This window comes from Tetranychus urticae, chromosome 3 (genome assembly GCF_039701765.1).
Source record: "Tetranychus urticae isolate SD_2017Ah chromosome 3, NJAU_TeUrti_SD_1.0, whole genome shotgun sequence".
NCBI classification, from domain to species: Eukaryota; Metazoa; Arthropoda; class Arachnida; order Trombidiformes; family Tetranychidae; genus Tetranychus; species Tetranychus urticae.
This window is the reverse complement of record NC_142960.1, coordinates 22773458-22800319: the sequence shown is the minus strand read 5'-3', so window position 1 is coordinate 22800319 and position 26862 is coordinate 22773458. Positions and strand designations below refer to the sequence as shown.

The window sequence follows — 26862 nt, the reverse complement described above, 5'->3', positions numbered from 1 at the left end:
TTATTTCAGATACAGATGTCTTATCTAACGAACTTTATAAACGCCAATTATCAAATTCAGCATAATACGCCAAAGTTATTCTGAATTGTTTTCATTGCGAATGGCCTAAATTAGATGGAACTAGCAAAAGCCTACAGCAGATTTATCACTCCTCTTACCCTTGTTTTCTTTAACTTTTTCCAGCTGAGTATCAATGGTTACAAAATTGCAAAACCAATTCCCTCTTTTGATTGCCTCATAAATTGACCAATTAATGACCCTTTCTTGTAATTCTTTAGCAAAATAATTTAATGGGCATGTTTCTGAGATCTTATAGTGTATCAGCATTAAACGTTTCCAACAAAAAATATGAGATGAAGTCTCTTGAATAACATTTGGTCCATTCAATGATTAACATTTTTGCGTGTATCTACAAAATTTGTACTGTTAATGGATTGGGTTGACACTTGTTCATAATCCCATGTTCTTCCAACTCGACACTCAGCTCCACATTTAGGCGATTTGCACTTGCGACACATGAAATGGCAACCAGGGCATGTAATAGATAAGCAATCACATAAATCTCTTCCTGAATCGATGTAAAAACCTTTATCATCGTAGAGAGCATTGCTTGTAGCTCCAGCATTATCCAATCTTCGTTTACGCCTTTCTCTTCTACTATTTTCTGGTTGAAAATCCTCCATAAATCGACTTCTATCCATTTCTAAATTCCTCAAAATTCTTTCTCCTGACGAGGCTGGTGCACCAGATTGAGATTGTCCAGGCATTTTGGTTATTTTAATCGTATTCCAATAGAGTTAGCTTTGAATGTTTGAAAAAGCAAAATAACAAAGAAAAGGTTAATGCGGAATAAATATAATAATCTTTGAAAATTGATATACAATTAATCTGGATAACGCAAGTACGCATATAAAAATATTTAAATATTTTTACTTACCTAAATTTATTAGATGAGAGTCTAGTTGCTTTTCCCATTGGTAAATGAACAATGTTTACCGACCTCACATCCAATCAGCAAGTGACTCCAGACCTTTGTTCCTGGTTACTGGTTTTTTCAAACCGACAGTTACTTTAGGAAAAGCAACCAAGCTGGTTACCAAATATCCATCAACTTAAATTTTATCTATCAACTTTATTAATTTGTTTAAAATAACAGTTTATTGTAAATTTATCTCCAGGATTAAGTTTTAATTTTTACATTAATAATCAACTTCAAATTAATGTAACATTTTAAGCTGTGTCTATAATTTATTTTATAAAAACGGTTTGTTATGTACGAACAATCCCTTTTCAGTTAAGGCAACTAGAGAGAGAAAGAGAGTGAGAGAAAGGGAGAGAAGTGTTGTCCAAGTGTTGGTTAGGTTTGGTGGTGTAAAACTTAATTGTAGTTAATTCCAGTAACAATTTTGTTTCTTGCCTGTTTTTTATTATTTTAGCTATCTTTATTGGGATTAATCAATTGATCTTCACAATTCTGGATCCGAATGGTGGAGATGATTATACAAGAGCCGGTACAGGTAAGAAATTTTAGTTATTTGTCTAATGTTGCTTCTTTCCATTTTTTACTTCACTTGAATAACTCTTGACTCAAACCAACCAATCTTGTGTTTGGCCTAGACTATACTAGACTTATTAGAAACCCGAGTTATTTTTTCAAATAATTTAAACGTTTTTTAATATAAATTTTGATTAATTTTAGCTTCTGTCCAGAGTCCTATTCTTGATCCTGCATACTGCATTTTCAAATTTTACATCTTATATCTGTCCCTAAAAATCCATTTTACACTTTGTCTTATTATCTATTGTCTTATTCATATTATCTTTTCTTATTTATTCAGGCAACTATCTGGTTCATACTGAATCACTATTCTTACAAGGATGCAATATTCTTAGCTGAGAGGCTGAATGCTGAAGGTGAGTAAATTCAATCAATTTGAAATCAAAAACAACCCTAAATGATCGCCCAAATTTAGTCTTCTTTTGTCTGTCTATCTCTTATTGTTTGTCTTGGACCGTTTCACTTATTTCTCCTATTTATTATATTTGCTTATATTTTCTTACATGTTACCCGATCAAATTGAAATGTTTCACCATTAACATTCGCATCATCATGGATATTATCATCACCATAATGTTCTTCAAATCCAACCGTCAAATACCACTATAATCTTACAGTTGCTTCCGAGGAATCTCTTTACCTTTTAGCGACTTGTTATTATCGTGCAAACAAACAAGTTGCTGCCTATTCAATACTTTCTAACAAGAGCTTCAAATCATCTGAATGTCGTTTATTACTGGCTCGATGTTGCTGTGATCTTAAAAAATATGGTGAAGCTGAGGAGGCATTATTGGGTAAATTCAACTGCCTGGACAAAAGTGGGTGTTGTAAAAGTGGCCTCTCATCCGAAGATTTTGTTCAAGAATTCGGTAAAAGTGCTGCATTTGCAGCTCAAATGTTGGCTTTTATTTGTAGTAAAACTGAACGATATGAGAAAGCAGTGGACTATTATCTAAAAAGTTTAAAGTTCAATCCTTTTCTGTGGTCATCTTTTGAAAGTTTGGTTCAATTGGGTGCTAAACCAGATTCAGCCAAGATATTCAATATAAATAATATAGACTTCTCTCTGTGTCATGGGAATAACCCCCTGGTTACTTTATGGAATAGCAATGTAAAAGGGAATATTGACAACACTAGTCAAGGAATTGGAGGAATTGGTAGCCAGGTGACGGTTCCTACAATTAAAGAGCTCAATCAACCCGTTGAAATCCATTCACCATTTGCTCTAATAAAGCCAACAAATGACAATGGAATAATTGATGTTATCACACCAGAGTGTAATTCATGGGTAACAACCTGCCTCGCTCCACAGAAAGCTCAGCCACTGGCTAAAATTACTAGACGGAGTGCAAATGTGTCCTCTGATAAAGTTTCACCAACCTCTGTGAAAAGAACAGAGACTCCAAGTGGCACAGCATCTAGATTGAGTTTTGGAGTATTCCCAATTATAGATACCCCACCCATTCATCTTTGTACTCTTGGACCAAATGAGAATATTGACACTTCGGAAATCCGTAATTCAAACATGCAAAGTGAGAGAATAACCCGAGCTCCTGCCAAGAAACCTCAGACCCGTCGAAGTCACGCAATTCAAGGAGTAACCACCCGTAACAATGTTAATAGACCCGTAATATTTAGCCAATCAGTAAATATAAATACTCAATCAGGTGAACTAGGATTTCAAGCTCCTTCAACGGTAACCAATCAATCATCTCTTGGATCAACAGGGCTCGGACTAAGACGATCGTCAAGAATATTCAATAGTTCATCCTCTGTGAAAGAAAATAGTAAATCAACGCCTAGAAGTATCAATCAAGAGAATAACAAGAGAGCATCTAGTTCCAAGACTCCTACTAAAAAGACAAGAAGGCAAACTAATTCAACAAACAATATAACTAGCTCATCGTCAACTTTACAGCAGAAAGAAATGGAACTCAACGAGTTGAACAAATCTGAGCCCATCAAGTCAAGTCAACAGTCGGGTTTTATTACTGAGGAAGTAAAACAAGCTGGTTTAAAGATGCAACGGGCTTCTGCTGAAGGTTTACTTAATCTTTTGGCTGACCTCGCTAATGCATCTCTTTGCCTAGGACAATTCCATTGTACTAAAGCCATTAAAATATTAATTAATCTGCCTCAAAAACAGTTCAACACGGGTTGGGTATTAAGCGCTATTGGTCGAGCGTACTTTGAAATGTCTAAGTATGAAGAAGCGGTCAAATATTTTGAAGAAGCTCACAAAGTAGAGCCACATAGACTCCAGGGTACAGAGTATTATAGCACAGCTCTTTGGCATCTACAAAGAGAGATAAAATTATCAATGTTAGCTCAAGAACTTATTGAGTTTGACAAAACTGCTCCACAGACATGGTGTGTTGCTGGTAACTGTTTTGGCCTCCAGAAAGAACATGAAACAGCTATCAAATTCTTACAACGAGCTATCCAAGTTGATCCTGACTTTGCTTATGCTTATACATTGCTGGGACATGAACTTGTCCTTACTGAAGAGATGGATCACGCCATGGCTTGCTTCCGAAATGCTATTAGAATCGATGCAAGACACTATAATGCATGGTACGGCATTGGAATGATTTATTATAAACAAGAAAAATATCAATTGGCGGAGCTACATTACCGTAAAGCTCTTTCTATATCATCATGTTCACCAGTTCTTTTGTGTCACATCGGAGTAGTTCAACATGCACTAAAAAAGACTGAAAGTGCTTTGACAACTTTAAATAAAGCCATCGAAATGGATCCCAAAAATGCACTGTGTAAATTTCATAGAGCATCCATTTATTTTTCAATGGAAAAACATCAATTGGCGTTGCATGAATTAGAAGAATTGAAGCAAATTGTGCCAAAGGAATCATTGGTGTATTTTTTAATCGGAAAGGTAAGATTCCTCCGACTGCTATGGATTCTTCTTTCTATTGTCCTAATTATTTAAAAGTCAGTTAGATTAGGGAACCAACTGTGATTAGAGATTAATATTTTTAACAGTGTGCTTTTCGAGTTAGTAAATAAACTTCACAGATAAGATTTGATTGCATGATTAATAGACTTTCTAATCGTAATCTACCATTTTCTAGCTCAACTTTTAATATATGTTTGAACAATCTCAAAAAAACTTGACAGATGAAGAATATTTGATTCACATCTTATTTTAACATTTGTTTCCGTCTTGAATAGTTTCTAATCAGATGAATATCAGCTTTTTATCAGCTGTTAGTCTGTATGAAATATCCTTGTCTTTTATTCATGTCCCAGTTTCCAATTTATTCTGATACATTACCTTCAGCTGATTTCTAATTATTATTTATTCTTCCTTATCTGAATTTCCCTTTCACTAAATAAATTCAAATTGCTAAATTGTTACTAATAAAACTCATCCTTTCTGAACTTAACTTTCTGACACTCAAATGGCTTAATTTGAGGTCTCTGATTTTATTTGATGTGCTTTGGCAAACAAAGAAATCAAATATAGCATCTATTCGTTATGTGTGTGTCTAATATCCTTGATAAAATGATATTGCTTTTAAAAACACATTAAAAGCATTATATTAGGTTCAAGTTCATCCTAAGCTAGTCGCTTATCTTGGAACAGCTCTGTTTACTTATAGAGTACTTGCTTTTTTTCATTCTTTCTGTATTGCATATTAGGAATCTCATTACTAATTAAACTAACCATGATTTTGATGATTTACTAATATTGTTTTTCTTTTTGATTCAATATCAACAGGTTCACAAACGTTTGGGTAATACGCATTTAGCGTTAATGAACTTCTCTTGGGCGATGGATCTGGATCCCAAGGGAGCCAACAATCAAATTAAAGAGGTCATCGACAAACAATATGCCAATGATGATGACGAGGTTGTTGTCTGTCTAGATTCAGGAGATGAAACTTACAATTCAAATTTAGTCAATGAGAGCTCCGAAAGTTCCTTAAGGCCCCGATCTCAGCATCATCGTGAATCTAATTCATCCTCTATGGAAGACGAAGATGAAGACGAAGATGATGGAGACGATGATGGAGATGATGATGATCCTAACAATGATGCCGAACTGATGGAAGAAGGTGTTTAAAGATAGCTTAGCTTTAACTCAATTATCTTTATTTTATTGCCTTTTCTCTTTTTTGTTGTTCTCAACACCAACAACTGAGAAACATGATCATCTCTTCGCTTCTTTTGTTCAATTGTGAAGCCGGAGGACGGAACATCAACCAAACTGTATACACCTTCATATACCATACTTGAAACAAACAAATTGAGCAACAATTAAAAAGAACATGTGAAAATGAAAATCCTCGTATAATAAACCAAATGAAAATTTTGAGGTGTAACCTAAATTTTTGCTCTTTTCGTTTATATACATGTAGCTGAATAATTTATATTTACTTTATAAATCTTGAATTTCATATGAGTAGATTCAATAAATTATTAATAAATCGAGTTGCACAAAGTGGAGTAAACTAATAGTAAAACTCCGAAACCAATAAAATAGTTTCATGTCAAGGTCATAATTAGCTTAAGCTGATTGAAAATATATCAAGTTCAATTTGAAAATATTTTTTTGTATTTACATTACAATGATGAATTACATAAAGTTTTCCTCAGATATTCACATGATCAGGTTTTAATAGCAATAAGAACCTTAAAGACTTCCGATAAATTTAAATATCAAGTTTACAATATTTTCCTTCAATTATAAGTTAGTGATCTTGACCCGAAAAGAGTTAGAAACTTGATTCAAATTTGCTGAAATGTCTGACTCACTACGAACTAAAAACTGAACCATTATCCAGAACCTAACTGAAACGATTGCTTAATTAAAAATACGCTTCAATAGGTCAAGATCAACATCCGGAGTTTTCTTTTGATTCCGGATAACTTCATCTGTCTCCTTTTGTTTTTCCAATATTTTAGTTGGGTCGATGTTGTTAGCAGACTTTTTCCTTTTACGTTTTTCAGACATTTCAAGGTAAAAGTTGGTCTCTTTGCGAGCTTGTTCAAGCTCAAAACGTAGCCTTTGTTCATTTAAAGCTCTCTGTTGGATTATGGTTTCTTTCAAGTGATGCCATTTAAACCTGAAATACATAGAAGAAAAAAGAATGCGTTATAAATATTGTGTTAATGACTTTAGTAAATCAAAGAGTGTCAAGAAACCAAAAGAGGCACTAAAAACAAAGCATTATACAGCTGTTTCTAGATTTTACACTAATATATTTGGTTGTACAGATTAAAATTTGGAAAGAGTACTTCTCAGGCTTGATGCGATTCACATGAGAAGTATCCAAACTTTAAATTATCCAATCAAACATGAAGCTAAACTGAAACATGACAAAAGGCTGTAAAAAACACAATACCTGTGGAGATATTTTATGCTCCAAATGCTATCAAAATAAACATTGCGTCTTTTACCACCAACTTGTTGACCATTTAGCTTTTCTGCCACTTGTTTGGCTGTCTTTTTCTTCTTAAATTCGAGCCAACCTTCTGTGTAACGATGAAATTTAGTCTTTTTACCAAGTTTCTTGGTAGCAGTATCTTTCTCCAAATAAATACGACCCACTTCACCAAATTGACTGAAAATTTCTCTAATTTTTCGAACATCCATACCAGGTGGAATGTGACTGAAATAAATTAACCCAGTCTTTCCGGTCTTTTCAGGCTGTAACATAAAAACATAAAATTAGTACAAGAAAAACAAAATGTGAAGAAGCAAAGAAATAACAACCATTTAAAAAACCTAAAATGGTACATACCTTATCCGTCTCCATAACAGACTGCTCCTCCATAACGAAACACAATTAATTTGTTGAACAGTCAACTAATTCCTAGTAATAATAAGAAAATAAATCAGTGAAGATTGTAATTAAATTGCCATAAACACAAATACAAGAGAAACCATCAACAATATTTGTCATGCTTTAAAATAGGGACCATTTCCATATTACGAACCGTAAAATCTTGAAAACATTGTTGTATTAAAATGAACGAGTTTAACAAATGATAATAAAATAACCATTTGTTAATGATTTAACTTAATTAGCTTAATGAATTAAACTTATTTTAGAAAGATACAAAATCTAATAACAGAGATAAAATAAGCTTATGAAGTCTACATAATGCCGAGTAGAAATTTGTTTATTTAATAACAAAATTAAAGACGCTAAAATAAGAGCAACCATTAACTAATGAAACAATTAGATTTGAATGATTGACATCAACAAGTTAATATGTGATCAGTGATCAGATTAGAGTTATTTTGACTCGAAGCGTTAATCAAATTATCACATGGAGATAAAAAATTTCTTCAATAACAATCTGGAGTAAAATTATCTGAAAATTTACCAATTTTCATTTTAAAGATATTTTCCTGATTTTCATCAAAAATTACATGAAAATATTGAAGCAAAAAAACTCAAAATTCGTCAAATTAACTGCTGGTTAGACATAACAATAACTTTATAATTTAATAATCGAATAATCAATATTAAATATAAATCAGAGCCAACAACAGATTTGAAAACTGCTAAGCTGCACAAGAGCAATTTGGAAGAACCAGATCAAAATGATCGAAATTGTATTTCCATTTCAATTCACCTACAATTGAAACTCCAATAACCTCATCTTGATTGTCTTAAATTGTTAATAATTACCTTCCAATGTGACAGTTAATAAAAATATGGCTGTCAAGTTAAATGAAAACAAAGCACCAAAGATATTGACAAAACAAAACCAGTAATACAGAAAAAAAGGTCAACACTTACCCGTTGATATTTATGTCATTAAAGATGATTTGATTTCTTCAACACATTTGATTGCACATAATTGAAATTAATTTGTCTCTTTAACCATTCCAACTGTTTTAATTGTTACAAATGAATCACATTCAATTGAAATAATGAAACCAAAATGCAAGTCATAAAGGAAGAGAGAAAAACTTGAATAATAAAATATTGGTTACAGACAAACCCTTAGTCATTCCTTGACAACCGTTGAAAATGGACAGCGAAAGTAGACTTGATTACGTTGAGGATTATTTAAATTGTGATTATGATGTTGAATAATCTTTGAAATTGATGAATAGATTGATAAAGGTAAATGTTTAATAAAAGTTAATCAAGTAATCACAATAAACTATGAGGATGCGCGAAGACTACATACATTGGTTATTTGGTAAACTTTGGGTTAAAGCAGAAGTTAGTTGAACAGTAAACCTTTTATTACAAAGCTCTCCATGTTTTTACGCTTTTTGTTATTTACTTTGTGTTTTTTCGTTAACCAAAGGATGAAACTAATTTCAACCTTCAATCAACTCTTATTAATGTCTACAATTAATTACAATTATAACATCATTTACTAATTGGTGAGTACAATTTTGTGTGATTTATCATCATTTTTAATCATTAAACCCATCAACAACAACAACAACAATAAGCGAAGATTGAAAAGTACAGAAAACTCAACCCAAATAAAAAGAGATAAAAAATTTGTCTTGTTTAAATGTTTTCAAAAAAACCAGATCAACTGTAAAATTTGTGTTGATATTCATGTTGATAAATCAATTAATTAACCTCTTCTTGTAAATTGTAGTTAAGATCAGTTAACCAGTAAATTTTACACATCTTTAAACCCATCAACACCAACAATATATCAGTGTTAATTCAATGTTTATAAATGTGCATCTTCAAGTGTCTTCAAGTCAACCCAATTGAAGTGAATTATATATTTTTTCCTGCATTTTTGTTGTTAAACATGCCAATTTAGCATTTCCTTTCAACACTCAAACAAAACAATTAAATCATCAAAGGACCATTTAGTTATCTAATCTCAACAGTTTCATTCAACATCCAACAATCACAGTGATTTTAAGTTAAACCTATTAGTGAAATTGCAACGGATTAAGGAGACGATTAACTCTTACCAATTGTTACACCACTGATTAGAGAGATACCAAAATCTTGACAAAACTGGTAAGTTGACCAAACCAAAACCCAATATTTAATACTCTTTATAACCAAATGACGATGTTAATCATTGATCTTATCAGTGAATGTTATCAACAATCAGATAACCTTTGCGTCATTTGTTTGTCAACTGGAAAAGCTGATTGAAGCAAGAAAAGGATCCTTAATCTTGTTTTCATGATTGTTAGAAAATCTGAAGAAATTGAAAAAATTAAATTCCCTTTCATCTAAATTTCAACTTGAATTGATCATTAAGCCAACTCTGTGAAACCACAAATGATGATCATAACCATTAATGATTGTACGTTTTAATAGTTGAAACAAAACTAGTTGTTAACCTTCACAATCACAATCACATTGTTAACTAGCATTAAATAATTTTAAATCGCAAGTGAGAAAAGGCTAAACCTGCTAATAACAATTAGGTTAATGAGTGTAAATATTACGGTTAATAACAAATTGGATTCACATTTTGTTCTCGCCACAATTCAATGTTCAATATCAATAAGTTATTTGCAGCAAAAAGTAGACAAAAAAAAGTACATGATAATGAACATGGAAAAATAACGATGACAATAATGATGATGATAATGATGATGTTAATGATGATGATAAATGTCATTCAATTTTTCTACTCGTCTATCATTGGAAACTGTTCCTTAAATATTGTTATTACCATGATGTATTCATGACAATTTATCCAGCAAAAAAAGTGAAACTTTATCGAGCTATTTTTAGTTTCTTTAACCATTCTTTACTTGATAATCATGTTCATTAATATCGCTCTTTGTTCCAACAATAAACAATGGAAAAGGAATTATCATGTAAAATTTTTAATCAATAAGGCTAATGATGATAATGGAACAAAAGTGAAGAGAAGAAGAAAAAAATTGAGTTCGATAAATGTTGATTTATTGATTGATTTGCATTGATTGGTTGCATTTAATTAGTGATATTAAATGATCAAGATTGCATTAATGAGAGAAAAGGGTTGAATTTTTTTCTTCTCTTTTCTGTTATTTACTCTTCAAGACTAATAAGAAGCAAGAACAAGAACAAGATCGATGATGAAGATGAAGAAGATGATAAAGCCAATGGTTAGGCTTGGAAATTAAGCGATCTCATCGATTATCTTGCAATCGAAGTATCTTTGGATCAATTTTTTTGCTTCTCTTCTTACCAAATAGTTTGATATATTTGATGGTTGAAACATATTTAACCGTTATCATCATTATCCTTTTCACCTCATCATCACTACTATCACCATCAGCATCATTTACACTCCCTGACAATCACAACATCACTTTCAACTTTATCCTGTTTTTGCTTCTTGTCCTGTTTATTTTGTTACTTCAAACCTTCAAAACCTTTTTTTTCGCGTCTTTGATTACATGTTAGAAAACATTTCACTATCAAGTTACAAAATGTTCATCAACATCTTGCCTCATCATTATCATTATCATCTTACTTCAACTGACAATGATAAACTGTCATCAATCAATAATCAAAGAAACAACAAATTGAAATCGAAAAATAAACAATAAATAAATCAATGAAATTTATTGCATTCCATCGAGCATCTCATTTCAATCGCAATCAAGTCATGAATCCATTCAACTTTCAACTCAACACAATTAAATCAAAAGTAAAACTCGAATTTTATTTCAACAAAAAACTCACGTCTAACAAAAGTAACTGCCGATGATCAAAGATCATTTAGTTTGGGGAAAATGTTTCACTTGTAGCATTGTTTCGCCCGAATTTCCACCTTTTCTTTCTGTCGATACTTGAACTCTGAATCGGTTGAAGTATTCCACCGGAATTACACAGATAGTAATAGAAATACACAAGATAGCACACTTTTCGATTATCGACAATTGCTTTATAATTATTATACCTTGACGATGCATTGATGCAGCCGTTTGTAGACGTTTCAGCTCAGGGTTCAACTACAAAACTGTGAGACTCAAAGTTGATCTTTGGATTGTTCAACATAGTGAACAAACCTTTCTTTCAAAGGCTGAACCTAAATTGACTTGAACATTGAGTCAACCTAGAGGTTCTCGTTTTGCTTCAAGTAAGCTTAAGCACTTAATCGGGTTCAAAGCTGGTTTAATCCAAACTTGAGTAGTTTTGCCTCTGATTCATGACAACAATCAAATCCAATTAGAAGACAGATTTTTAATTTTTACCTTGATCTTTACTCACTCTCTAGGTTTGGGTTCAACACGAAAGTAAAAGTGAAATATAGTTTTTCCCTTTTCTCATCATTAGGTAATGATGAGCAAAGTAAACTTTAACTTTTAGATTTGAATTTAGATTTACTGTTTTCATTTTTCATTTGGCATCAGCGCATTTAACCTTAATGGTTTCTTTACATTAATGACTTTTTCATTGACACTTTCATATTAAATTGTACATTCATCATACAATAACATATAAATAACATTCAACATAATATACTATTCAACTCTCAAATACTATCAACTTTTCTTCTTCTCTGGTTTACTTTTCCAGTTTAATGATAAAAGTCGAAGAAGGAGAAAAAAATATGAATCCATTTTGTGTGTTGTTGTGAAAAACCATTGCAATAATTTCATTTTCATTCAAATCATCATTTCTCATTATTCAATTGTCAAAATGATTGTCGAGTGTTGATCATTTTACGTTGCTGATTAACCTCTTTTAACGATTATTCATTTTCAATATTATTTAAAATGTAAACCTTGTACGCTATTAGAATAATTGATTCAATTATTAATCTCTTTTCAAAATAACCATCTTCATGATGATCATGATAGTCAGAATAAGATGATTGTGTTTAAACCCATTACCAATACATTACTGAAATGTTCAAGAAAAGTGAAAAGAAAAGGAAAAAAGACATTTACGATTTAATCATTTTAATTCAAGGTATCAACATTTAATTGTAATTAAAACGATTACGAGTTAATGGTCATCGATGTCGTCAATAACATCTCTAAACATTGTTTTGTTTCAATTTAACATTCAGTTCTAATCAATTTGCTCTGATTGTCTCAATATTGACCATTGATTGTTGATTTGAAAAATGAAAACAAGTTGAATAGTCGATGAGAAAAGGATTGAAGTTATTCCCAACTCGACAGTTTTTATTACTTAAACTCATTTCTGTAAATATTGTCAATGTTTTTTCCTCAACTTTAATGATAACTTTTCTTGATTTTATTATCATCACCATATTATCGCCATTATTTCCTCTTCAGCATTTGATTTCGACTTTGCTCATCCAATTTGTGGTCTAAATTTCAAACAACAACAACAATAGATTTCAAACTTCTATTGATGATTCTTTTGCCTGAAGCAAAAGACAAAGCTATTATATTTATACATTCAATTAGTACAGAGACTACTTGAGACATTAAATGTCAACTTGTTTGTTCATTTCTGAACAATCAGGAAATTCCTTTTCATCGACTCTCAGATTTTGATTTGTTTCATGGAAAAACAAAAATAGGAAATGCAAGTGAATGTACTCATAAGTAGATTCAATCTTGAATATGAAATATTTCCCTTTCAATTCCTTGTAATGGAAAAATGAATTTACCATAAAAATGATATTAAAAGACATTAAATTTCATGAAATGTTTACAGCTATTATACCGAGTGCTGATGAACTTGAGATAATTGCCGGTTTCTGTTAATGAATCAAATGGTTTTCAAGCTGAAGCTGGACACGACTTAATATCCTTTAAAGTGTCAAAAAGTATAATTTTGTTTTGACAATTTTCAGATGAATATTGAAATGAAGTTTTTTTGTCTGATAAAAGAAAGAAGAAAATAATGAAAAATGAATTTTTCCAATGTTAATCAAATTGAAAATTAAAACCATTTCGTGTCTTGAAGATATTAAAGTCATATTTGAATGTGATTTATTACAATTTTGACGTAATAACCATTTGATATTAGCAACGAAAGCTGACAAAAAAAGGTGTGCAAAATATTTTGCATAATTTTTCAATAAAAGCTTCGAAAGGTAATTAACAAGTCTTGACCAGTTTGGGTCGAGTGTTCAAGTGAACCAAACATTTTCAGTTTCCTTCAAGACGAGTTGAACGAGTTCGAGTGAAAATATTTCACAGCGAAAAGCACTCATTGAAGATGAAATTTCCTTTCCAGATTACATCAAATTGAACACTAAACATGGTTAATATTGTAAAATAGATGTTAAACTTTTCTCATTCATTTCAAATGTTGTCAAATAGTTTATGTAAACAAGAACCAACAAAAGGTTCAACAATTGAATTAATTTGAACAATTGCAACATTGACAGTCTTGACCAACTAAACCACCAGAAATTGAACCGCAATTTGACTGATTCTGTTGATAGATTGAAACGTTGAAAGGAAACTCTTTTTTCACTTTAAATTGTTTGTCAGCAAATAACTGTAAACAATAAAACCTTCAATAGTCAATTGAACAAGGTAACTTTTCAAGATGATTGAAAGAATTTTTTTCTTCTCTTTTTTAGTGAAAAAGTTCCGTCCTTTTTCCATTTCAACTTGTTCTTCTGATGAACAAGTTTAATGAAAAAATATGAACACAGAACCCATTGAAAGCAGAAGATGATTATCATGTTAAAGTACAAGTCAAGTGGGAAGAAAACAATTGATGGTGAAAAATGAGAAAATTTTGATTCTCAAGTTTGCTTTTTTTCTCAACTTTTTTTTGTCTTTTCCTTTCATTCTAATGAACAACAGATGATAATCATGATAATCATTACAACATTAAAATGAATAACTAGCTTAATAATCAGTCAATTGTAAAGCCAACAAATTCACAAAACCATAATAACATAATTGAGAGAAGAAGAAGAAAAAAAATTCCAAAAAATCTCACTTGAACATTATTTGATAAAAGATATTAATATTAATAATTTAAACAATGCTGATGATGATATCAAAAATGAATGCTTTTTCCTGCTCAAAACCAACAATTAGCTTTTGATATTGTTAAATGACATTATTTTTGCGACTAAATTGTTCAACATTTTTTGGTGAACATTTTTCTTACCTGAAAGAAGTTGAATATTTTAACCCATTTTGTCTGAAACTTTATATCATTAGCAGGAGAAAAAGTTTTTTTGGTGAAACCTTCTTTTCTGTTCATTTCCAACTTTTGTATCGAAAGGCGAAATTGTATTTAAAAGAAATGCTGATAATGATTCTCATCCAATTGTGAGTAGAGTATATTAATATATTTTTCACTCCCAGTCGATGGAGGTTGGGAGTGAAGAGAAGAAAAAAAAAGTTTTCCTTTTCATTGGAACCAACTTTTTCTATTCCTTATTCAATATGAAATTGTATGGAAAAATATTTTTCTTTAATGGATACAGAATAACCACTTATCGGCAACTAAAAGAGTTTTCATCATCATCTTCTCAGCAAATACCTTTAGGGCTGGAAATCTGAATATTTAGCTTGTGTATTAAGATGATGAAGAAAATCTATTTTTTACCAGAAAAAAAAACAGAAATTCGTTTGAGAATAAAAAGATTTCTTCTCACCTTTGAGCAATTCTCTCAATTTATCTGTAATTTTAATAAATGATTCCAAGATTATCTTCTAGCTGTTTACACACTCGGTGGTAAATTGTTGATTAGCTTCAAATGAAGTCATCAATTTACATTCAAACTGCGCCTTTTCAAAGTCACGAGCAATTCAAATTCAACAAATATCTTTAATTATTGGAATAATCTTGATTTATGAGCAATTCAATTGAAATTGTCAAAACTCAAAAATTTCAAGTTTAAATTGTTTTCAAACATCTTTGAAGCTATGAAAAGCTCAAAGGCGTTTAAAAGCTTCAATGAGTTTTCAATCAATTGAACAAGAAGCATTAACAATGAGCTTTCAATCATTTTAATTGACATTTAACTTTGAAGTTTAATGTTTTAATGTGTTCAAACTAATTCAGTTTATGCATGCTTTCAGAGTTCGTTATCGATTGTTTTTCAATTTCGAAAACTCTTGGAATTTTGTTCGATTTCGATGTCATAGTCTTGATTGCAAGGTTTGAGCAAAAAATGTCATTTGTTTGCTAATGATTAGTTTGATTGTAACAATCGATTTCGAGTTTGATTATTGCATGTTCATTATCCAATCTGAATATTGACAAATTAATCAATGCAATCAATTGTCTAATCAAATGGACTTGTATTTGGATAAACTGACTTTCCTTTCGAGTTGCACTTAACGTTTGCCTTTCATGATCATTGGTTACTGAATTTATTGGACAAATTTTCTGGCTTCGCTTTTGGCTTTTTTTCCCATTCAATTGAGGGTTTAAAAAAATATTGCTGACAATTGATTATAATGTTGGTTTATGAGGGAAAACAGGGAAACGAAAATAAAATCGCAAAAGGGAATCGAAGCTAAAAAACAGAAATGCAAGTTGCAAGGAAAAAGGATGAGAAAAAATGAAGCTAAAAGTGAACCTCATTTTACGGTTCAACAAACTAATATATTGTTCTTGTTTTTGTCCTTATCGATTCAAACTAATCAATTACAATCTAAAGTAAAACGTCATTAGAAACATAAATTATATTGTACTGATAATGTTGACTGATGGATATCATTTTTTTTTACCATTCAATATTTCCTTAGACAAGTTACATGTAAAAAACACGATTCATTTTATGTATTTTTATCCATTTAATTTTCCCTTTTCTGCTTCAAACTTTATTCTCTTTTCAACTTATCAAACATTCTCTTCCTTGTATTACCTTGTAACCATTTAAATAAACATTTATGAGCTATTCAAGTTCATTATTTTGAAACTGCAGATAAAAAGCGACATTCTAGGCTTAGATATTGAAAGTTGATTCCTGCCTCCAATGCCTCATTCAAATGCAGTGCATCATTTTGTATTATTACAGTGATTAAATTGAAAAACAATCATTTTATTAGTTAAATTATACTAATAGTTCAATATTAATGGTTTCAATTTTTACTTGGATCGATCAAGTTAGTGAAAAGTCTTTTCTTTCGAGTTAAGAGTTGTGGGTTTGTAGGAGCATGGAATGAGTTCATTTATGCAAGCAAAAATTTTTCTCATCGAGTTAAAAGTTGAAACTTGAATTTCCTTTTGTTCAGTTATGAAACTAAACTTTTTCATCAACTCATTTGGAATTTTCGATGATCAGCTGAAAAATGCATTGTGACGGAAAATGGAACTCTCTGCTTCTGTACAACAGGTCACTTCGATTTTTATTTAAATCTGAGGCTTCGAGTATTCGTAAAAGTTAAAGAGCTGAAACTGATAAAAAGACACTGAGAGGCCCAGTTAGACTTGAGTTTGTAACGTAGGTTTAACGTAAAGAAACTTATTTCTGGTGTAAACTAACGTGTTACGACCTGGACGATACTCACTAGTGTTGTTCCGTTTAGGGACGGAATCCTTCCTAGAACACAGCTTCAAAGTTTAAACCTGTGACACTAAAGCATTCAAGTAATTCCAAAAAATTGACCCAAGTTTATTTGATGATCAATCTAATGCTAATCTTATGAAACCAAGTCCACTCAAGTACAGGGAATCTATGCAAAAATAAGAGCTCCTTAAGCAGTGGCAATCAACATAAATTGAATGTTTTTAGAAAAATTGATCTCTTAATCGATAGAGTTTTCAATCTTTATTTAACACTAAACACGTCATTTTTAATATTTTCATAATTTTGATCGAACACAGTGTTTGTTAAACACATTTCATGAAACAAACCAAGATGTGACATTTTGCAGACTTTAAAATGTTTCAAATTGCAAATAGGTTTCAGTCATGAGGTTCCTTTGCTGATAGAGTAATATTTTAAGTTTAAACCTGACAGTGTGAATAATGGCTTGTTAAGCATCATTGGGTTATTTTGCATTATCATTGTAACAAAAGATTAGAAGATATCGATAACAATTTCGAGAAATGTTGACGAGGAATTAAACAATTAAATGCTTGAATGTTATCCTTTTAGCCTGACGTTAAGGTACAAGAGAGTGAAAAAAGTAATCAAATTCATTTCCCTTGACTTGAAATGTCTAATAACATTGTAAGTCTAGTAATCTGTCCATTTAACATGCAAAGTATTCATTTTGCAACATTTTGCTACAAACCCTAATAAAGTTAAGGTGTTTATTAAAAAAAAGTTTGAAACATTACAGGTTAAGTGATAGTTAAACCACTGCATCGAGAAGTTATGAGATATAAACTACGAGGGCGAAGCCCGAGTGTTTTATCTCATAGCTTCGAGATATTGTGGTTTAACTGATTTAAACCACTATGTAATCTAATCTCAACACTTTTTTTTACTTTTCCAGGCACAATTTTGTCTTGATTTTCCATTGCTTTCAATGGGTTTTCATATTTTCATTTTAAGTTTCTTATCATTTACATTTTAATTTTGATTTTTTTATCACATCTTATCGCTCTCTTTATCACTGTCTTTGACCAAACTGTGTATTTTTAGTTAACAGTGCTAGTTAACTATCAAGTTAACCAATTTGAAAATAGCACCAGATTATACAATTTAACCATTTGATTAAATACTGGTTACCTTCAACGTAGTGGTTTAATTGAGTTTAAACATTGAAATCAAATGTGATTACAAACTCTTTGATTGTCAGTTAAATTAACTGTAAAATGAGTATGCAAGTTACCTGAGCATTTCGGGTGAAAAAGGTGAAAAGTAAAACGGAAAACAAGAAAATTTGACTGACAAAAGTGGCTCAGTAAATGTAGTGAAAAACAATCAGAGCATAACACTGGGAACACAATTTCTGTATCCTTTGATTACATTCCAGCATCCATTATTTAAATGATATCATCATCATTAATATCAAGAAGAGGAGCGAGAGTAACTTGTTACACAAATTCAACTCTAATCAAGTTCAATCAAAATCTAAATGGTCAATGATGAAAATGGCGAAGAAGGACCAAAGAAAGAAGAAGAAATAAAAATGTAGAAAATGTTTATTGGACAATTGGCCTGTAATGGACAATTGTTATTGATGGGTCCATTGATAGTCCATTGATGGTCCATTGGTGGACTTGGTAATGAGACTTGTTATTGTCTATTCACCTTTTCATTTTCAAGGAAAACCAATTTAGTTTAAATGTTGCCCAGTGTGTTGATCAACATTGAGAAAAAGGCAATTTCAACTTTGCTCTTTTCGTCTCATTTCCCATCATTTTGTACTCTTTTCTTGCTGATTTATCACAAATTTTGTTACATACTTTATCCTTCAACCTCAGTTTCAATCTTATTGAACCTTCTTTTTTTATCTACTCAAAGCTCAATTTCTAATTTCTCATGATTCTCATGTTCTCACTGAATCGTATTCATCTTTGGCCACAGAAAAAGAGAGGCAATAAATTGTCGCGTGATTTGATGTCATAAGCAATTCCCATGTAAGGTGATTATTTTCATGAAATGAGATCGAGAATCATTTCTGTAAACACCATGTTAGTCATGGGGATTTTGCTTGTTTACTCGTCTTTCCCTTTCATCATCATTATCATCATTATAAACCATCAGAAGAAGTTCAACTTATGTTGATTCGTTTCTCTTTTTTTTCTCTCTCTTTCTCCTGTTCATCAGTAAATAATGGAATAAGATAAAGTTCTTGAATTGTATTAAGAAATCTATTAGAGGAAGAAAATTGAAAGGATTAAAAGTGTTTGAATAAAAAGGTAAAGATGAAGATGTCGACAAATGGATGTTCAACTGAACAACATTCAACTTGATAAATAGTGAACGGTTGAAGCTTTGGTTAACAGTGAAAAAAATTGAATCCAATTAATGGCAAGATTTGTAATCGCATTTAGAACTTTACATTTTCCAATGTTCAGGATAATCATGATAGCGATAGTTTGAGAGGAAAATTGAAGATATTGAAGGTTTGTTGGGTTGAGTTATTGCGCTCATTTGAGATCATTTTACCAATGTTAATCAATTGATTCAGGTTATGAAAAGAATCGAATGTTCGAAGTTCAAGTAAAATGTTCCAATCTGGCAAAGGAAATGTTTATTAGAATGGAATCAATTTCAGTCATTTAATGTGTCTTTATTTGCATTACCTTTACTCTCATTAGTTTACCATCAATACAAACAAAGTGATTGAGCTTAAACTTTGATTAAAAGTCTCGGCCAAATTGATACTTATACTTAATCGATTCATGTTAAAGTGAAATGAACTTTCATTAATTTGAAACTGCAATAAAGGCTAAACCAATTAATGTCTTGAATCATCATCTTACTAATCAGTCTGTTTTGATCCAATGAGTTTCACATCAAGATGAAGATGGAAAAAGATACAGAATGATTCAATTGAAACTTCGAGTTGGACAATTAGTCTATTGATAAATGGTTTATTGAACAAGATGAGGGATCAAAATTACTTATTATTTTGTCTAAACACGTTTCCATTGCAACCTTATCTCAACCCACATAATTTCATTAACCGTTATGAATGATTTTGAAAGATAAACAAGATTCAGAACCCACAGAACTTATTCAATCACAATGAAAAGTTTACCTTTTAATTTTTCCACCTGAAAAGAGTTTCCAATTGCGTTCTTTACAAAATGGAAAACAATCTTTTACCTTTCAAAAAAATCTCAAATTCTTTCGAGCAGTTCATCGTCGAGTAATAAAAGTCTTTTTCTGCGATCTAAAAGATCTTTTTGTGAATTGTTGGATTATCAGGTTAGATTTAGGCCACAACGTTCAACTATTTCATGGTAATGAATCGACATCAAATTTCATTGCTGCCGAAGACTGAAAAATACATAAATATGCAAAGGACATCAGGTCAACATCTTTTGTTGAGGTTAACCAGAATTTTCATAGGAATAAAGTCTTTTGAAGCAATAACTTCTGATTAGAAGAGGTTGGTTTTGAGAAGAAAAATGAACAATTCTTGATTATTTATGTAATATTTATGACAATATCAGATCGCCATTTGTGTTGGCTTTGCGTGCAGAAATTGCAAGTTTGCTCTTCCCTGTAGGTTGATGATTTGTTGTGTTTTGTTATCGGACAAGAGAATCAATAGGAGAAAAAAGTTACCATAAGTCGATTTGAGAAGATAACAATTCTCTGAATGTGGGTCACTTGAAGCTGGAATAATGATGAAATTATCTGAGACGCAATTTGATGGTAAATCTGGTTAGAGTTGAGTTGAAAAAAATAGACGATTCCCTTGAGTCTGTTTGACTTGAGCGCATTCATCTGGTTGGTTAATTGACAGTCTCGCCTTATTGCAAGGTTTACCACAAAGCTCATTCAATCTTTCACCCAAAGATAATTTCATTTAACAACAATCAACACAACCATTTGGAATGATCATTTAGATGCGAAAGTATCCAGACATGAGGTGAAAACATTTAATGATTTGAAATTGGACCAAAATTGAAGTGCATTAAAGTTGATTGAGAATGAAAGGAAAGGCTTCAAGAAGAAAAAGGAAGAACCATAAAGAAACAATATATTGATTGACATTAAAGAGTTAACATTTTCTCTAGTCATTTATCTTGATCTTGCATGTAAGGTGCTAAGAAAAGGTGTCCAGTGTGATTAGATAAGGTGTGGTGGACAGTTAATGGTACGAATGATGAAAGTGAACAAAAAAGAAAATGATGTTTTTCTTTAGTCTTGTTTGCAATTGATAGTTTATTGAACTTGCAAGCTTCATGGTAAAGTGTAATGGTTCAACAAAATCAAGTGGATAAATGATGTTTGTTGTATTATTTTTGCAACTTAAAAAAAGACAGATTTTTAGGTCATTGATGTGGTAATGATGACCATCATCAAGGGAAGCAACAAGGATAAAGATGAGTTGAGGAATTATTGTTAACAGTGTTTTCATTGAATACAGCAATTTTGTTAACTTCATCTCAATCATATTTTTATATCATTTTGGCCTTCTTCTCATCTTGTATCATCGGAAGTGAAACAAGATGTTTCAAGTTGCTTCTTTTGCTGGGTTACATGATGATTTATTATACGTTTGGTGGGAGGAAGAGAATGTTGAATCATGAAAGAAAACAGTTGAATAAAAATGTTATCAATATCAATAATTAAGTAAATGCTTTTCACTAGCATTTTGTGGATCAAATGTAATGTTTCCCTCACTTCCTCATCTTTTAGGTTAAACATTTCATTTAACCGTCAAAATAATTCTTCAACTTGGAAACATCAGATTCTCCAGATTTTCAGATTAACCCAAACATCTTAATCTTCGGTGAATATTATCTAATTATCTTCAAGTTATCGCAACTCAGTAGTTGAACTAATATCAAAATCAATTTAAACTGTCGCTTGATTACCATAAAGGTGCATCATGAATAAAGATTGAAATGTATCAAGAAAATGTTCATTTATATTCTTAATCTTTTTCCAACTTTTTTTGCTTCAAAAGCAATGCATTTGGTGATTACCTGAATATCTTGTGTTTAATCATTTCTGCAGTTGTTGGCGATTCAAGTTTCTTCATTGGAATTATCAGTTGAAATGAAGAATCATTTGAATAACATTTTTGATGGAAGATGCAATTTGATTAATGATTTAGCTTTAATTGTAACTCAAATATCCGAACACGTTTTATGACTTTACCACAACAATGTAGTCAAGTTGTCGTGTAATGACATAATTGTATTATTGGCTGATGAATGACTTTTACTTGAATAATATTGAAAATAGATTTTTGGACATTTTTGCATTTTCTTTGAGTCATGAATAAAAACTGACTTTCATGACTGATGTTGCATTGATTTTTCATGAGATTTCTTATAAAAATGCAAAGTTCATTTTATTGAACATAACTTTTCTGGAAAAGATAGCTTTGAGATTTAGTCAAAAATTCAAGTTAGTTTTTATAACTTTCCTCAATTCCTGAAATTCTTGGTCATTGAGCTTTTTCAGGAATAATTTCTCTTCCATTCTAAAGTATGTTTCGAGAGAAAAAACATTTCAATATTTGACTCTAGAGCAGGGAAAATTGGGCCCAAAAAAATGAGATTTCAATGGATCCCATGTATTCTTGTATTACTTTCATTTAATAGTCTTGTTCCATTTTCATGTTGATCAGTTGTCGCTTTAAATTGTTAATGTAATGTTCATGTTTTAACTTGAGCTGTCATGGTAGATCAAAGGTGAAAATTGGAGGTAAAAAAACACAAAATCAACTCGTTGACCTGTGAATATTTTCATTTGTAAATGTGCAGTTTCAACGTCAAATGCTTGTTTCATCCTTTTTCAGTATTATTTAAGGTTCTTAAAGGTTGATAATTCCAAATTCACATCATGAGCTTCAACTTTTTTTCTTCCTCCTTTTCCAAGGAATGACAAGAAATAGACCAAAAAAAGAAGAACAAGAAAAGAAGAAGAAAAAGAAAAGAGAAAAAAATTTACCTCAAAGTTTTCCTTTTTTTTCCCTTCCTTAAAGGTAAAATCACATTTTCTTTGCCTTTTCCCATTTTTATCTATGTATTTCAAGTTGATGATGATGATCCTCATCCTCATCATTTTGATTGTATTAGAGTATCTATAGAAAGATAATAGGAAAAGTTTAGTCTCAATTGTTGAAAAGATGTTTAAACTTGAACTTGCAAGTTATATCTTCTCATGCTCATCTACAGAATGAGGAAACCATTGAAATTCTGTTCATGATCAATCTCTTTTAAACTTTCATTCGTTCATCATCTTCAGTCACAACAGTTGCAAAGACAAAGTTAATGCTCTTTCCATGTCTTTGATTAACACTAATAACAATTGAACCAATATTCCATTCAATATTTTCTCTGATAAATTCAAGAGATAATTTATTAACTGAATAATCGACGAAATTGGCATTTAAACCTAATTTCGTTTCAACTTTTTCAATGCAAATCATTTTCTCCTTTTAATCACATTAACTTTAGATTAACATTTTTTCTGTATTTATTTCCAGGAATATTCATGATCATGAATTTAGTCGATTATCCATCAAATTGGACAATTTTTCAAACTCAGTCGATTGTAAACTCGACTATTATCAATCAAACAAGTGATTGTTAATAAAATTCATGTCGACAGGGAAAAAAGTAATTCACTTTTAAATATCAAAGTTGATGATGAAAATGAGTTTGAATTTTCATGAGAATCCAAATACAATAATTATCTTCATCTTTTCATTTGAATATTTAAAATGATCACGATACTTGGAATGAAACTTTTCTCATGTAATTCTGTTTCTATTTTTTTCTTTTCTTTCTTCTTCTTTACTATTTTTGTCTTGGTTTCATTTTCAGCTTATATCCGATGTATTCTTGTACCGATCATGATATCGATTATCTAATATTATTATTCAACTTCTTTTTTTTCAGTTTACTTTTCATTTCTTTACTTTGATGAGAATTATGATGAAAAGATGATAATGATAATGACGCCGATGGAAATGATGACAATGGTGAGAAATGAGAAAAGCTACCAAATGAACTTCCAGACAATAAAACATGAGTTTGATGATGGGTTAAATTGGGTTGAACACGCAAACAAATGAATGTAAATTTACTAATGAACCTTTTTGTTTGCTCTTTGATTAGATGATCATTTAAGTTGAGATTGTGAATAAAATTAGAAATTCATCATCCATGATTACTCAAAGATTAGACATGATTGATATTGAAATGAAAAACTGTTTGCAATTTTGTGGCATTTGTGAGAAGCAAAAAGATGAGAAATTAAATTACTTTTGAAAAGTTTAACATTGAATCAAAGTTGCAAAATGAAATGATAGAAAAAATGACTTTTTTCATGATGATGAACGAGTTAATGTTTCAAAATGTTGTGTCCCAAAATCAAGAAAATAAAATAATCAAAAGAAATGAAAGGTTGGAAACACAACACAAGTGTAAACTTAGTGTAAAGCAAAAAGTAAAGTTTAATTGAAATCAAAAACTAATGTTTACGGGTTGAAGATTAGTGAAACTCTGAAAGTGAGCTCTGAAAGTGACAGTGGACTCTGACTTATGTTTGGTCAGTTCGGGTTTAAATAGGGAAAATTAGGAAGTGACATATGGTGTACAAATGTGTAAAGGAATACAACGGACGGAAATGAAGTCAAGTGGTCATAGCCTGAGGGCAAGTTAAGGAGAAGAGATTGGTGCAATAAAGTAGCTTATTGGATTAAGCAAAGAATGTGAAAGTCGCAAAGATAAGTAATTATCTCAACGGAAAATTGTGAATCTAAGAAGAAGATTTGAATTAAGTATTACAATTATATGAATTAATTAATTAGGTAGTGATGGATGGAAGACTGATGGGGTGATAGGCTGATGTGCGATTGATCGGTGATCGGTGATGGGTTGATGGAAGAAATATAAAATTTCAAGAGTGGGACATAACATCCTCCCTGACTTTATTTTCATGACTCCGTTCATGATATTTATAAACATTGGAGACGTGAGCAACTTTAACACCATTATCTGTTTCGTATTCGATGGTCTTTGGAATGCCAAGTTGATATGATATTTTCATCACTTTGTAAGGTCCATCAATTTTTCGCTTGTTATCTTTGTAGCCAGATCTTACCATTATCAAGTCATTGATTTGAAGTTTGAGGCTTTTCATCTTTTTCTTTTTAATGTTGTTCTTTCGGAACTTTTCAATTTCATCATCAGTGCGAGGAGTAGAAGGAGCTGGAGTTACATCGAATAATTTATCTGCTGGTAGAGTTACTGGTTTGCCATAGGCTTTGAACAAGGGACTGCATCCAACAGTAACATTGTAGGATCTATTTGCATGGGATATTGCTGAGTCAAGAATTTGTTTCCAGTTGCCACCTTTGCCAGTGTAAATCTTAATGTATTGTTTAATATCAGCCATTCTTCGCTCTATTAAACCGTTTGATGATGGATGGTATGGTGAAGAGTATCGCAAAGTGATACCTTTTTCTTTAGCCCAAGAAGTTATTTCTTTGGATGTAAAAGCGGTTCCATTATCGGAGACGATGACTTTAACTTGATCAATGAAACGTAGTGATGCAAGAAATTTGATGACTGAAGCACTTTTCTCTCTCATGGCTTTACCATTAAGCAAACGAGTAGCTTCGTCAATCACTAAAAGGAAAGAACGAGTAGTCTTGATCTTTTCACTTCGTTTAGCAAGCTCGCCAAAGTCGATATGTAAAGTATGGAAAGGGATTTTAGAAAGGGTAGAGTTAATAGGAATATCAAGGTAACGTTTAGGTTTGAGTGTTTGGCATACATGACAAGATTTAACATAATCTAAAGTGTCTTTTTTCATGCCTTTCCAACGGAATCTAGCTCTTATTTTAATATAAGTTCGCCAGAAACCATCATGACCTCCTGATTCTGGATCATCATGATAAGCTTGGAAAACTCTCAATGATTCACTTTTATTTATGAATTTAGGTTTATGGTTAATTTGTGTTTGCTGATGGATCGATGGATGATCGCTGATGGATGGATTGGATTGATGGTTGATTGTTGGGTCTAAAGTATTACCAACAATCATACCATCAACAGGTACATCTAAACATAACCTAGATAAAGCATCAGCATCGGTTAGGAGTCTTCCTGGTCGATGGTTAATTTCAATATCGTAGGTTTGCAAGAATATTTGCCATCTTGCCAATCTACCTTTAGGCTCATCAATACTCATCAAATATTTAAGTGCAATATGGTCTGTGTTAACAATGAACTTTTGTCCTTCAAGATAAGACCTGAAATATTTTATTGCCTTAATTACAGCAAGTGCCTCTTTATCAGTGGTACTGTAATTAACTTCATGTTTGGTAAATGTGTAGGATTGGTAACCAATTGGTTTTAATTGTTTGTTTTTCGGTTGAGATTTATCTCGTTGGTACAGAATGGAACCAGTTCCAAAATAACTAGCATCTGTACAAAGTTCATAAGGTAAAAGAGGATTTGGCAAGCAAAGGATTGGATTATCAGTGATAATTTCCTTAAGTAAAGTAAATGCATCTTCACATTCAGTTGACCACTCAAATGGAACATCTTTTTGTTTAAGCCTGTCCAAGGGTCTAACAATTTGTGCATAATTTTTAATGAAGGGTCTAAAGTGACCAGTTAATCCAGTAAATTTTCTTAATGTATGAAGGTCTTTCGGTCTAGCCATATTTCTTACTTTCTCAACACTCTCTTGCTTTGTTGTTTTAGTTTCACCATTTAATACTTTTCCTAAGAACTTAACTTCTCTTTGACAGAAGTCAGATTTCTCTAGATTTATTATCATCTTAGCATCTGAAATTCTGCTGAGTACTTCGTATGTAAGTTTCGCAC

General features: G+C 31.3%; 4 protein-coding genes across 9 annotated transcripts in view; 2 read left to right on the top strand and 2 right to left on the bottom strand.

Moving 5' to 3' along the window:
* Window positions 1–270: 270 nt before the first annotated feature.
* LOC107365203 (ARL14 effector protein) lies at window positions 271–1010 on the bottom strand. The gene is made up of 2 exons (XM_015932678.3): window positions 938–1010; window positions 271–801 (listed from the first exon to the last, which is right to left on the bottom strand). Exon 2 carries the CDS (start codon window positions 765–767, stop codon window positions 384–386), a length of 384 nt encoding a protein of 127 aa, XP_015788164.1. The 5' UTR covers window positions 768–801; window positions 938–1010; the 3' UTR covers window positions 271–383.
* A 67-nt stretch (window positions 1011–1077) lies between these two features.
* On the top strand, window positions 1078–5979 carry LOC107365194 (cell division cycle protein 27 homolog). Its single transcript, XM_015932667.3, has 5 exons — window positions 1078–1273; window positions 1437–1517; window positions 1839–1914; window positions 2176–4454; window positions 5301–5979. The coding sequence occupies exons 2-5, from the start codon at window positions 1485–1487 to the stop codon at window positions 5643–5645; spliced, it is 2733 nt and encodes a 910-aa protein (XP_015788153.1). The 5' UTR covers window positions 1078–1273; window positions 1437–1484; the 3' UTR covers window positions 5646–5979.
* Window positions 5980–6084: 105 nt separating this feature from the next.
* LOC107365202 (uncharacterized) lies at window positions 6085–8690 on the bottom strand. Of its 2 annotated transcripts, XM_015932676.3 has the most exons (4): window positions 8335–8690; window positions 7327–7398; window positions 6928–7232; window positions 6085–6648 (listed from the first exon to the last, which is right to left on the bottom strand). In XM_015932676.3, exons 2-4 carry the CDS (start codon window positions 7357–7359, stop codon window positions 6387–6389), a joined length of 600 nt encoding a protein of 199 aa, XP_015788162.1. In that variant the 5' UTR covers window positions 7360–7398; window positions 8335–8690; the 3' UTR covers window positions 6085–6386. The 2 variants fall into 2 exon arrangements, with proteins under 2 accessions (XP_015788162.1, XP_015788161.1); XM_015932675.3 differs by lacking the exon at window positions 8335–8690 and having other exon boundaries at window positions 7327–7478.
* The window catches only part of LOC107365195 (putative G protein-coupled receptor No9), a 69661-nt gene continuing 51355 nt past the window's right edge, over window positions 8557–26862 (top strand). For 2 of the 5 annotated variants that reach the window (XM_089269765.1, XM_025161470.2), the window contains exon 1: window positions 8772–9540. The gene's annotated coding sequence lies outside the window, so the exon portion shown is untranslated. Of the gene's footprint in view, window positions 9541–26862 lie in introns of all 5 variants that reach the window. The other 3 variants (XM_089269762.1, XM_089269764.1, XM_089269763.1) reach the window with 3 other exon arrangements.